Here is a 10,895-nt window from a genome sequence, read left to right on the forward strand (position 1 = left end):
ACTGGCTTTCCCCATTTGAAACCAGTCCAGGCAGCTCCAAGGGCAGCTGGTGCCGAGGCATGAACCAGTGTCCATGCTCCCACACACCCGAAATGTGGCACTGCAACCTGAGGGGGGATGCTCTGACACCTCCTTCCCCCTCAAAAAGAGCTCTCCACCCTCCACCCCCACCCTGGGTGAGTCGACTACTGCAAGTGGGCAGCTCCTGGGCAGAATGCACCAAATGTCCCCAATTTGGGACAAAATGCTGTCCCAGGGGTGCCTTGGATCAGCAGCTCACCCACCCCACCCTGGGGGAGCCCCTGGCCCTCTGTAACTGCTCTCAGGCCACGGGGAAGCTAGGGCGGCCTTTCCGGGCACGGGTGCGGAGACGGAAGAAAGTGTACATGCCCAGGAGGCACATGGAGGAGAGGAAGTAGAGGGCCATGCACAAGCTGATGTCCAGGCGGGAGAAGCCCAAGCCAAGCACCCGCAGCCAGGGGCTCCTCCTCATGCCCTCCCCAGCTTCCTCCTCCTGGACCTGGATGCCAGGAGCCCACCGACGCTCCCGGCCCCCCCTGGCATCCCGGGGCAGGGCAATGGTGTCACGCTTGCTAAGCCGCCGGTGCCGGCTGGCTGCCGCTCGCAGCGCCTGGCTCTTGAAGTGCTGCTCACTGAAGGAGTCCAGGTCCACGATGTCTTCGCCCACCTCCCGCAGCTTGGGGTTCAGCCGCACAATGCTGGGGCGTCTTGGTTCAGCGGAACCTGGTCGCCCCGGAGCTCTCATGTCACCCTCCCTCTCCTTTTCCTCCTCTTCCTCTTTCTCCCTCACCTCTCGCGGGCCATCAGTGCCCAGCCTGCCACCAGTCCCCTCTCCAGCCATGAGGATGGGGTCAGCCTCAGCATAGTCCATGTAGATGTTGGCTGGGGAGAAGTGCGCCTTGAGGAAGGTGAACACAGCCGGCTCATCCCAGGTGTGCAAGCCCTGCTCCTCCTTGTGGCACTGGGGACACATGTCCGGCGGAGGCCACTGCAGCTTGGGGAACTTGGGGTCCTCCGTGTCACCTCCTGCAAGGACCGGAGCCAGTGCGGGGGTTAGAGGAGACATGTGACAGTCCTCCCCCTGTAGTGGTATAAGCACCCCAGAGCATCCAGCAGCTGGGGACAGTGATGGAGACAGGACATTTGGAGGAGCCGCCAAAGGAGGAGGGGTTCTCCAAGGGTACCTGGCAGCTTTGGGAAGCTCCCTGCAGGGAGCATCTAAGACCCAACTGCATCTCTGGGCTGGTCTGATGCTGTGACCAGCTGCTGTCACCTATGGTGGGGGACGCTGACAAGATGTCCCCATTGCTGCACCCTAATGCAGCCATTTCCCAGCTCCATCCAGGAGGAGATGCTCCTTCAGCTCACCTCCCTCTTCCCTTTGGAAGCTGCACTGGCTCCCCTCCCTGTGGCCCCCCTTACCTGCCAGGCGAGCGTTGACCTCGTTGTGGTGGGACCAGAGCCAGAGGACAGCCTCTTTCCGGCTCGCCACCTGGTCCATGGACTTAGCCGCCATGGCCTCAAAGTGCTGGGCACACTCTTGGCAGCCGAAGAAGTACCGGACATAGCAACGCATGATGCTCAGCACCTCCAGTGGCAGCTCTGTAGGGAGGCAGAGGATAGCGGAGGACAGGAAGGCGAGTCCTGACCCTGCAGTGTCATCACCATGGTCCCATAGCTAAGGTGGCAACCTCACACCCTGACTCTGTGGCTCTTGTCCTGCCTGCAAATCTGCCTTGGGGCAAGACGAAGAATGGGGGGAAACAAGCCTTTGCCCGCATGCAACATCCCTGTCTGTGCCATAGTCCACCCAGACGCCTCCTCCCCGAACCCCCCCCGGACCTGATACCTTTATCAGGGCCGCTCTGGGCAGCCTGGACAGTCAGCAGGTGGAAGATGGTCCAGAGCCCGCAGGGGTAGCCACGGAACTGGCGTTCGCTGCCCTCGCAGCCCACCCAGGTCACATTGGTGGGGAGCACGGCAGGGTGGGAGGCCTGGTGGGCAAACAGACATTGTGTGAGGGAGCTGGCAGGTAATGAGGGCTGGGGAAGGGGTGAGGGCTGGGACAGGAACCAGGGTCCCCATGGGCATCTTACATCTCTGTTATTCTTCATGGCCTCCTTCAAGACGTTGCGGGGCAGTTCAGGCTCTGTCCAGTTCTTCAGCCATACATCCAGGGACTGCAGGTAGGTCTGCACACAAGGGCGCCCCGGGAAGTACTGCAGAGTAGGGAGAGGGGTGTGGAAACCCAGGCTTTGTCCCGAGAGCAGCAAGGCAACCCACCAGCACCCCCAGCTCACTGCAACAGGCACTGGGCAGCACCAGCATTCCCTCTGGCAGCATGTGCTGGAGGGCAGTGCTATCCCAGCAAGACTTTGGTGCCAAGGGGCTGCGGGTTGCAGCATATCCTGTCATGGTGGCAAGGCTGTACTCTCCTGTGTGCATGTTCAGGCTCCAAACCTCAGCTCGTTTGAGGGAGGCAAAAGCCACTCCGACCATAAACCATCACAAAGCCGATTAGCAGCAGTACTTTAAAATCACAGGCGCTCTGGGGAGAGGGGGCAGACCGCCAGTATGTACTACCGCTGGACAGAGAGACAGAGGAACCAACCCATGCGGAGGATGAGAACAGCAGCACACAGGAAAAGTGATAGGGAAGCAAAATGATGGAGCGTTTTGCTAAGTCTGAGCTGTTCTCTCCAGGTCTGTGGAGAATCACGCTGAAAGTCCCAAATTCACAGGGGAATTAATCTGCAACCTGATTTCTGCTGCAAAATGCAGTCCCCCCTGTTCCTTCGACTGGAGGCTTTGCCACACAATTCCATGCTTTCCAGGCACCACTTCCTTCCACGTTAGGATTTTTCCTCCCTCCTTGCCTGAAATATTTCTTGGGAACGAAACAGTCAAGTCTGGGACCTGCAGGCTGAGCTTCCCAGCCTGAGCCCTCCCCGGCTGGCAGCAACGGCTGCAATCCTGGGGATGCTGCTCCGTCCTGTGGAGGAGCATGGAAACGGCAGCACCATCCCAGCATTCTCTGGAAGTAGCAGCACTCACTACCCAGTGCCCCGGTGCCTCCTGCCCACAGTGGGGATGCCACAGTCTCCTTGCCAGAGGCCACGGCTCATCCTTGGCAAGTGAGGGGAAGGTTTGCAGAAAGAATTAAAAGCTGATCAAATAAACCTCCTGCTGCTCCTCACCATGCTGGCAAGCTTGTGCCCTTGGCCAGGAAACTGGTGTGATGGGAGATTTATTTCTCTAGCCCTGTGGTTCTCATTCAAGGGAGAAACAGCAAGGGTGATAAGATGGGCACAAGTAGAGTAAGAGTCACATGAATTGCTGAGCTGAGGACCTAAGACTCACTGTACTAGTGTCTCACATTTGGAGCTCTTTGCTGGGGAGAGCAGGCAGGGGTGGGAGCAGGGGCTGTCTCACACATCAGTAAGGGCTATGCAAGGTCTAAACTGACTGTGAAATCCTGTGTGACAAAGGAGAGAGCAACGGCGGCAGGCATGGCTGGGTGAAGGTACACCAAGGAACCTGGGCTGTGACAGGGATGAGGACAGGGATCCTGCAACACCAATGGTGGAAACCTCAGCCAAACAGCGCTTCATCGCACCAGGGAATTAAAGTGCTCCACTTTTGCTGGCTCAAAGCTCCTTCAATTCACACACTTGAATTTCATCAACAAAAGAAAAAACAAGACCTTACATGAGGCTCTGCCAGAGCTTGACTTGGAGCAGGAATTCCTTTCCTGGACTACCAAAGGAGTCTGCAGTGATGAGCTCCCCAAACCAAGCATCCAAGTCAGACAATAAGAATTACAAACCCCTCTGACTATCTCTGACACCCCAGCGGTCTCTTCTGAAAAAGACCTGCTGCCTCAACATCTCCTGCAAGTGCCAATCCTGCTCTGCCCTTCAATACTAGCGCTTCACATCTCATCAGAAACTCTCTGGCACCTGTCTGTTGTGACTCAGGGCTGAGTCTGGAGATCCACAGGGATAGGGACAGCCCCACAGTGGCACTGGGACACAGGGCTCACATAGGAGATCACCATGCTTTGCTACCTGTGAACACTGGAATGTGGTGGCCTGCACCCTGCATTTGCATTTCACCCTATGAATAGCTACATGGAGGCATTGGTGGTTCCTCTCCCAGCACCAAAAGCTCCTCACCTTTACCAGCGTGGCTACGTAGCACTTGAAGGTGGCCAGCTGGGCTCCTGACAGTGCGGCGGCACGGGTGGCTTCCACCCGCAGTGAGTAGTGCAGCGTGGACTCCAAGTCGGCCATGTACACCTTGGAGCTGGGGAGGGCAACACAACACGATGCTCCACCAGCCCACTAATCTGTACCCCAGTAACCCAGCCACAATTTCTTCTCTCTTTCCCCAGGTGAAAGGCATAGTCCCACCTCCACCCTATTGACCACCCATGGCCATGACACCTCCTCCTTGCACGAGCCTTGGCCTCCCATTGCCCCAGAATGATGAAGGGAGAGGTCTGACCCGTCAGCATGCTTTGGCTGGGATACATTGGTCTCGTTGGAAACTGTGATGGTTGTGTTCAGCTTGTAGGAGCCACGAGTGATGCCTGAGAGTGTGCGCAGGTAGTAGGTGTAGAAGGAGCGTGCCTCCATGTGCCTGCAAGGAAGGAGAAGCTGTGAGCAAGACCCTCTTCCCTCCCAAACAGCCCCCAGTCCCAACAAGGAAGCAAAGGAGACCCAAGGCTTAGCCAGACTGGCAACTCTGACCTAGGGAATTAGCGTGGGGTGGTCTGTACTCTCCATGTGTTCTGGCAGTGGGTATCCTGACACGCAGCCCAGGGCAGAGCCGAGAGAGCCCTTGGCAGCTGTGCCGAGCCACCCCCAGGCAGATGCAGCCATTTGCCCTTCTGCCAGGGCCAGACAGGGCTGGCAGCCCCACTCAGTGCTCACTGGCAGCCTCCTGCTCCCCACCAGCCTGCCTGACCCAGCCACTGTTTCCTTCTTAATGAACTTTCCCACAAAGGAGACCCCCACCAGGGTCCAGAAACCCACCCCCTGTGTCCTGCACTCACACGGGCAGGCGGGAGAAGGAGCCATTGCGGAGGAGCAAGTAGGCAGAGGGGAAGGTGGTGACGCCAAACTTCTCCACAAGCTCCTCCTCGCTGCTCAATACCCTCCTCACGGCCACATTCTCGTACTGCAGCATGTCCAGTGCCACCTGCAAGAGGCAATCCCCAGGTCAGAATGGGTGGACAGCAGCATCCCCCACCTCACCAGGGACGCAGCAGGGCTATTTAGAAGCCTGTATAAGACACTGCACCAGCAAGGCATCATGCAAGGCATCATGCAAGGCAACTGGGGAGGCTGCCGCATGAGGACTTCCCTATCAAAGGCACCCTGGCTTCAAGAGAAATGGGGGATAAATGCAGCTATACCCACCTCTCTGCCTACGAAGGAGTTGCTCTTCTCAAATATAAGTGCCAAGTACTGGTCTTTGTTCCTCTGGAAGAAGGTGTGAACTTCCTCCACGCTGCAAGAGAGAAGAGGATGGCAGCAGGTCCTTGGCATCAGCCAGATGCTCTGCCCTCCCATCTGAAAGGAGCTAGGCTTTGGTAGGGGATGCTGGTGGAGGTTCAGCCCCACCAAGCATGCAATTCTTTCCCACTAAAGTTCCAGCCCAATTTTCTGCTCTGGTTCACAGACTTTGAGAAAATCCACTGGGGTCAGCCAAACAAAGCACAGGCATGGCAGGAGAGAGCTGCACACTCATCCAAGGAAATAAAACAACAATGAACTTGGAAGCAGGACTGTTGGGTTTTTTTTGGCTAGCAGACAGAGGCACCAGAGACTTGAAGCACGTGCCCACCTTGACCATCACGTTGGGAAAGCCAAATGCTCCCCCTGGGAGAGTAGAACAACTGCCTGCATCCAGTAAAGACTGCAGATCCAAACAAATTTGTACCGAACCAAGAAAACTCTTTCTTGGGACAGGAAAAAGCTGCTGATGGCAGCAGTTAGCATTGCCATGTCCCTGGCCCAGGCACTGCTTGCTGTAATTAAGGCACATCTCATCTGGGCCACATAAATGGCTCTAGCCTGGCTAGGTCATCTACATTTCCCTGGGATGTGGGTGATGCAGCGGCTGCTCTGTGCTCATTTTTGCCTCAGGATTTTCCCCCAAACCTGCACTCCATAGGACAGAGGCTGACACAGCCATTCCCCATCACCCCACCCCCACCTTGCTGGCTCCAGTGGAGGACAGGCAGGCGGCCAGGCGTCTTGGCTCTGCTCAAGGTTGGTGATGATGGCATGGCGCAGGTCCGTGACGGTGGCACTGGGATCTGCAGGAGGACAGGATGCCAAGGTGTCAATGGTGGGGAAGCCTGACCCATGGGCTGGGCTGAGCTCAGGGAGCTGCTCTCAGCTGCCCCCTGAGCTCCCTGAGGTCCTAATGCATGGGGGGTGTGGACAGCAGAGCCATTTGCACCCAGGGAAAAAATGAAACAAAACAAACCCCCAAAACTTGGTTCTAAACACTCACTGGTAATCCTTATCCCGTCCTCTGCCTTCTTGCTAAAAGCTCTGAAGAACTGAATGAGAAAAAAAACACAAGGGGAAACTGGAGTGAGAGTGTGGAGTGGGACAAGGAGGCAGTGCTGCCCAGCAGGCAGGAGCTCCCCCCACACCATCTCTGCCTCAGCTTCCCTACAACATTACAGCACACCAACCAACATAAGCCACCACAGAGGTAGCACCTAGGCTGTGTCCCTGTCTTGCAGGGCATCCCCGAAGGGGAGGGATGCAGGCATGGGCTGGGAGCCATGTCCAGCCAAAGGCTGAGTGCTGGGAGGCAGCAAGACAGGTGTCTCCAGGGGTCCCAGGGAGGAAGCCTGGTTCTGCAATCCAGTAGCTCCCTGCTCTGGAGCTCTCACAAACCAGGAGAAGGGTTTTTTTTCCCATACTTCTGATCTGCCATAGTGGCTCCAGTGCTTGTGGTACAGCCAGAGCAGTGAAACCAGGTTGCATCAGATTGGTGTTTGCTTTGCAGGCTGGGCTAGGAGCGCTGGCTGTTTGCAAAAGGTGTTTGGTGGGGACAGGGAATGGAAAGCAAGTGACCTACTGGCACTGCCACATCAGCACACCTCCCTGCTCTGGGAGATGTTTTGGTCAATGTCCCACAGGCAGTGGGTGCTCAGGCAGCAGGTGCTTGCTGAGACCACAGGGCAGGGCTAGGCCACAAGCCAACCCACCTGGCAAACCACCAAACCTGACCCCACCTTGGGGTTAGCCTGTAAACTGGGACTGAGGGCATACCTGATGAAACCCATATTTCCTCTGTTCCATACCAAGATGATCCTGGATTTTGCTGCCTGCACCTGGAGCGCTTCAGCTTTATTGCTTATGTTGGAGCAAGGCTCTGTTTGCAGTGTGAAACACTGTGAAATGGCACCTTGACACAGCTAAGAGGTCAGGCATGGGCCCAGGAAGAGGGATGGCACCTCGCCAGCCACTGCAAGAGGCTCCCAGGAGAGATCTGTGCAGCCTCCTGCAGCATCCTTGCACCCTTCTTCAAAACTTGTGTCTGCGACTGCTCTCTGCCCTCCAGCAGCCTTTCCCAGGTGGTTCCAATTGAAGTTTCAGACACTACCCTATCCTAAGAAAGATACGGCCTCTAGATTTCATCACAAAGCAGCATTTTGGTTTTCCCCTCCTTCTTGATATATCACCCAGCAGTTGCACTGCCTGCAGTCTGGCCACAGCTCTGTTTTGGGGAAGTGTGAAGCAGCTCCAGACTGTAAAGCCCCAAATGGAATGTATTGGTGCAATAATGCTGTCAATCCGATTGAGCAAGAGAGAGACAGAGCAAAAGTCAAAGCACAGTGAAACCAGGCAAGTGCCTGGTGCACATAGCCCTCACCTTCAGCGTGGGAAAGCCAGTTATCCCAAAATCAGCACACACTTGCTGGTTGGCTTCATCGGCACAGTCGATGGCTGCCAGCATCACTGCAGGCCTCCACTCTGCAGGGACAAAGGGTGAGGTCAGCGCAGATCAGCCTCTCTAGGTCCCCAAAACTGCCCTGCTCCCCACAGCTGCTGCAGAGACAGCAGGGATCTTCTGCTGTGTCAGCGACATGGTTCCTCTGTGCCCCAAAGTCATTGCTTGTCCCTCACAGGAAACTGATGGTTTCCAAGCCCCAAATATCCAACGCCACGTCCGAGCTAAAGCCTGGCGCCCTACTTTTCAGGCAGAGGAGTGCAGGGAAAGCTGTGCAAGGCGGGATCAGCCTTGCATGCATGCCCTGCCCTCACCGGCATCCGAGTCAAGGCAGCTCTGCCCGCGGCTGCCTGCCCATCTGGTTCTGCCTGCCCAGCCTCTGCCCCAAAGGGAAGACGCCACTGAGAGAAGAAGGGGAGGGATGGCTAACCACTGCTGGGGGAGAGCAGGGAACACGGGCTTCAGCTCATCTCACCCCAAGGGTACGGTTGATAACCACAAGGGAACTACCCAAGAACAGTTGCCAAGTATCTGCTCCCCCTCTATGACTCTCCACCACCTGCCTGGGGAGGACTAACAGATCACTGGAGTAAAACAGAGAGGAAGAAAAGAAGGCATAGAGGCATTTCAAGCAGCAAGCTCTAAAAGCCAGCAGCAAAATGGAGATAAAAGCTCTGAAATGGCTTCTTTTTAGTGTAAAAGATACAAGCTAGAGAATGCCCAGCCTGTCCTTCGAGCAGGATGGGGAGGGGCATTGCACCAGCACACGGATGGAGCCCATGTCACCCGAGGCAGGAGCTTGCTGAAGGTGAAGACCCTATGAGACTGTCCTTTGTCACAGCTGACAGAGCAGGCAAGCTGCTTCCTACTACAACACAGTAGGAGCATCAGCAGCACAGGAAAGCCAGTGCCAAGCTCTGCTGCAGGTCACCAGGCATACTCCTGGACTCATCTGCACATGGTACCTGTAGGTCACCCTGGCCTCCTCCCTGGCCAGCCCACACCTGCGAAAATCCACCTATGGGAACAGCAGTAAGGATGGCAAGTGGCACAGGGATGGCTTCCCTGACCTGCCTTCACAAGCACCCCATTTGCAAGAGCCCTGGGGGGACCCCATTTCAGAGAGAGGCCAGAAGAGCCAGCATTCCCCCAGGGGGCCTGGGCACACACCGCATTCCTCACATCCTGCCCCACTGAGAAGTGCTGATGGCATCCCCAGGGAGGGATGGCATCCCCTCGGAGGGACTGGACACCTGCCCTGGCAGAAGCCCTGACTCACCAGGCAGCAACTGCGCTGTATCAATTAGTGCAATAGCAGAGACCAGCCATGCGTGTCCCAGGATGCTGGGGGAGGCAGGACAAGTCCCGCTGGGGCCAGGGGCCCAGCACTGGGATGTGTGGGCTCCCAAGTCGTGCTGGGCATAAGCCAGGCCAGGTATTAAGGTCAAAGCTGGGAACTAACCAGCTGGGATCAACGCCCAGCCCCAGTGCCCTGCCAGCCTCTCCCTGCAGGCACTAGGGAGGAGCATGGCTGAGGGAGGGTCTGAGCAGTCAGCAGGACCCTCATGCCTAGGGCAGGCTCAGCCTAAGCTTCTCCCAGCTAAAGCAGGCTCCAGGGATGCTGCTAAGCCAGGACTAGCCATTGCAAGGGAGGCCTGGGCATCATGGGGGACTCTGGGCCTTCCCACTGGACTGACACTTCAAGGAGGCTGTGGAAGGGATGCAGTGGGATTTAGGGGTGCTGACAAAAGGGAAGGCAGAGGAGAGAGGGGGTACTGACAGGGAGAATGCAGAAGGGATGAAGGAGTGCTGACAGGACCGAGCATGCAAAGCCAGGGATACAGGGAGGAGTGAAGAGTACTGACGGAGAGCAGCATGATGGACAACGACACAGGAGGGATTTAAGAGTGCTGACGGGGGTGGGGGCAGAGGGACCCGGGGGATTTACAGATGCTGACAGAAGAACAGACAGGGATGCAGGGAGTACTTAAGAATGCTGATGAGGACACGAGGACAGAGACATGGGGAATTAAGTGGGGTGCTGATAAGAGAAGTCAGAGACAGGGATAAGGTGGCGGGAAACAAGGTCAAGGACACAGCGAGGGTTCGGGGGTGCTGATGGGACAGGCAGGCAGGGATGGGGGGAAGCAGGTCAGCCGCGGCGGGGACTCACCACGAAGGTCGTGGGCCAGGGCCTTCCATGTGGGCGCGAAGTGGACGCAGTGCCCGCACCAGGAGGCGAAGAACTCGACCGCCCAGGCGCTGGGGGAGCCGAGCAGCCGCCCCTCCGCCTCCGCCCCCAGCAGCTCCAGAGGGTCAGTAGCCGAGTACAGCTCGCGGGGCTGCGCCGCGGGCACCGACAGCGCCAGCACCAGAACGGCCGCCGGCCACCACCGGCCCCCCCCACCGCCCCGCACCCGCCGCCGCCACATCGCCCGCCAGGCCGCGCGCCTCCGCCCACCGCCTTTAGGGCCGCCGCGCGCCCCGCCCGCCCCGCCCGCTGGGGTGGGGCAGGGGCGGGGCCGGAGAGGCCCGCGGCGCCCCCTGTTGGGAACGCAGCGCTCCTCCGCTCCCAGCAGCAAGCGGGGAGCCCCGCACACCCCCCGCGCCGGGCAGCGCTACCCCCCTGCGGGGGGATGGGGAGCACCACATTCTGGTACAGCGAGGAAAGGCGGAGGCGGCTGATTCAGGCCCCAAACCCGCCGTGCCGCCATCAGAGTCCTCCCTGAGGGGAGCCACCAGCCCCAGGGCAGCGCCCTGATCCCGCACCCTGACATCAGCCAGCGTCACCGGGCAGCGCCTGCAGGGACACCCCAGAGGATGGGGACCCCGGAGACCCGGCTGCCCTCACCCCAAACCCTGCGAGGGATGAGCAACAAGGATACCCAACGAGG

At 57.9% G+C, this 10,895-nt stretch overlaps 1 protein-coding gene across 1 annotated transcript; it reads right to left on the reverse strand.

The window, feature by feature from the left end:
• Nucleotides 1-322: 322 nt before the first annotated feature.
• On the reverse strand, nt 323-10,433 carry QSOX1 (quiescin sulfhydryl oxidase 1; the record flags this gene model as incomplete). Its single annotated transcript, XM_080623675.1, has 12 exons — nt 323-1,047; nt 1,444-1,623; nt 1,871-2,015; nt 2,118-2,240; nt 4,197-4,326; nt 4,528-4,662; nt 5,078-5,223; nt 5,445-5,535; nt 6,244-6,346; nt 6,547-6,595; nt 7,924-8,024; nt 10,175-10,433. The coding sequence occupies 12 exons, from the start codon at nt 10,431-10,433 to the stop codon at nt 323-325; spliced, it is 2,187 nt and encodes a 728-aa protein (XP_080479801.1).
• Between the last annotated feature and the right edge of the window lie 462 nt (nt 10,434-10,895).

This window comes from Psittacula echo (genome assembly GCF_963264785.1).
Source record: "Psittacula echo genome assembly, chromosome: 7".
NCBI classification, from domain to species: domain Eukaryota; kingdom Metazoa; phylum Chordata; class Aves; order Psittaciformes; family Psittacidae; genus Psittacula; species Psittacula echo.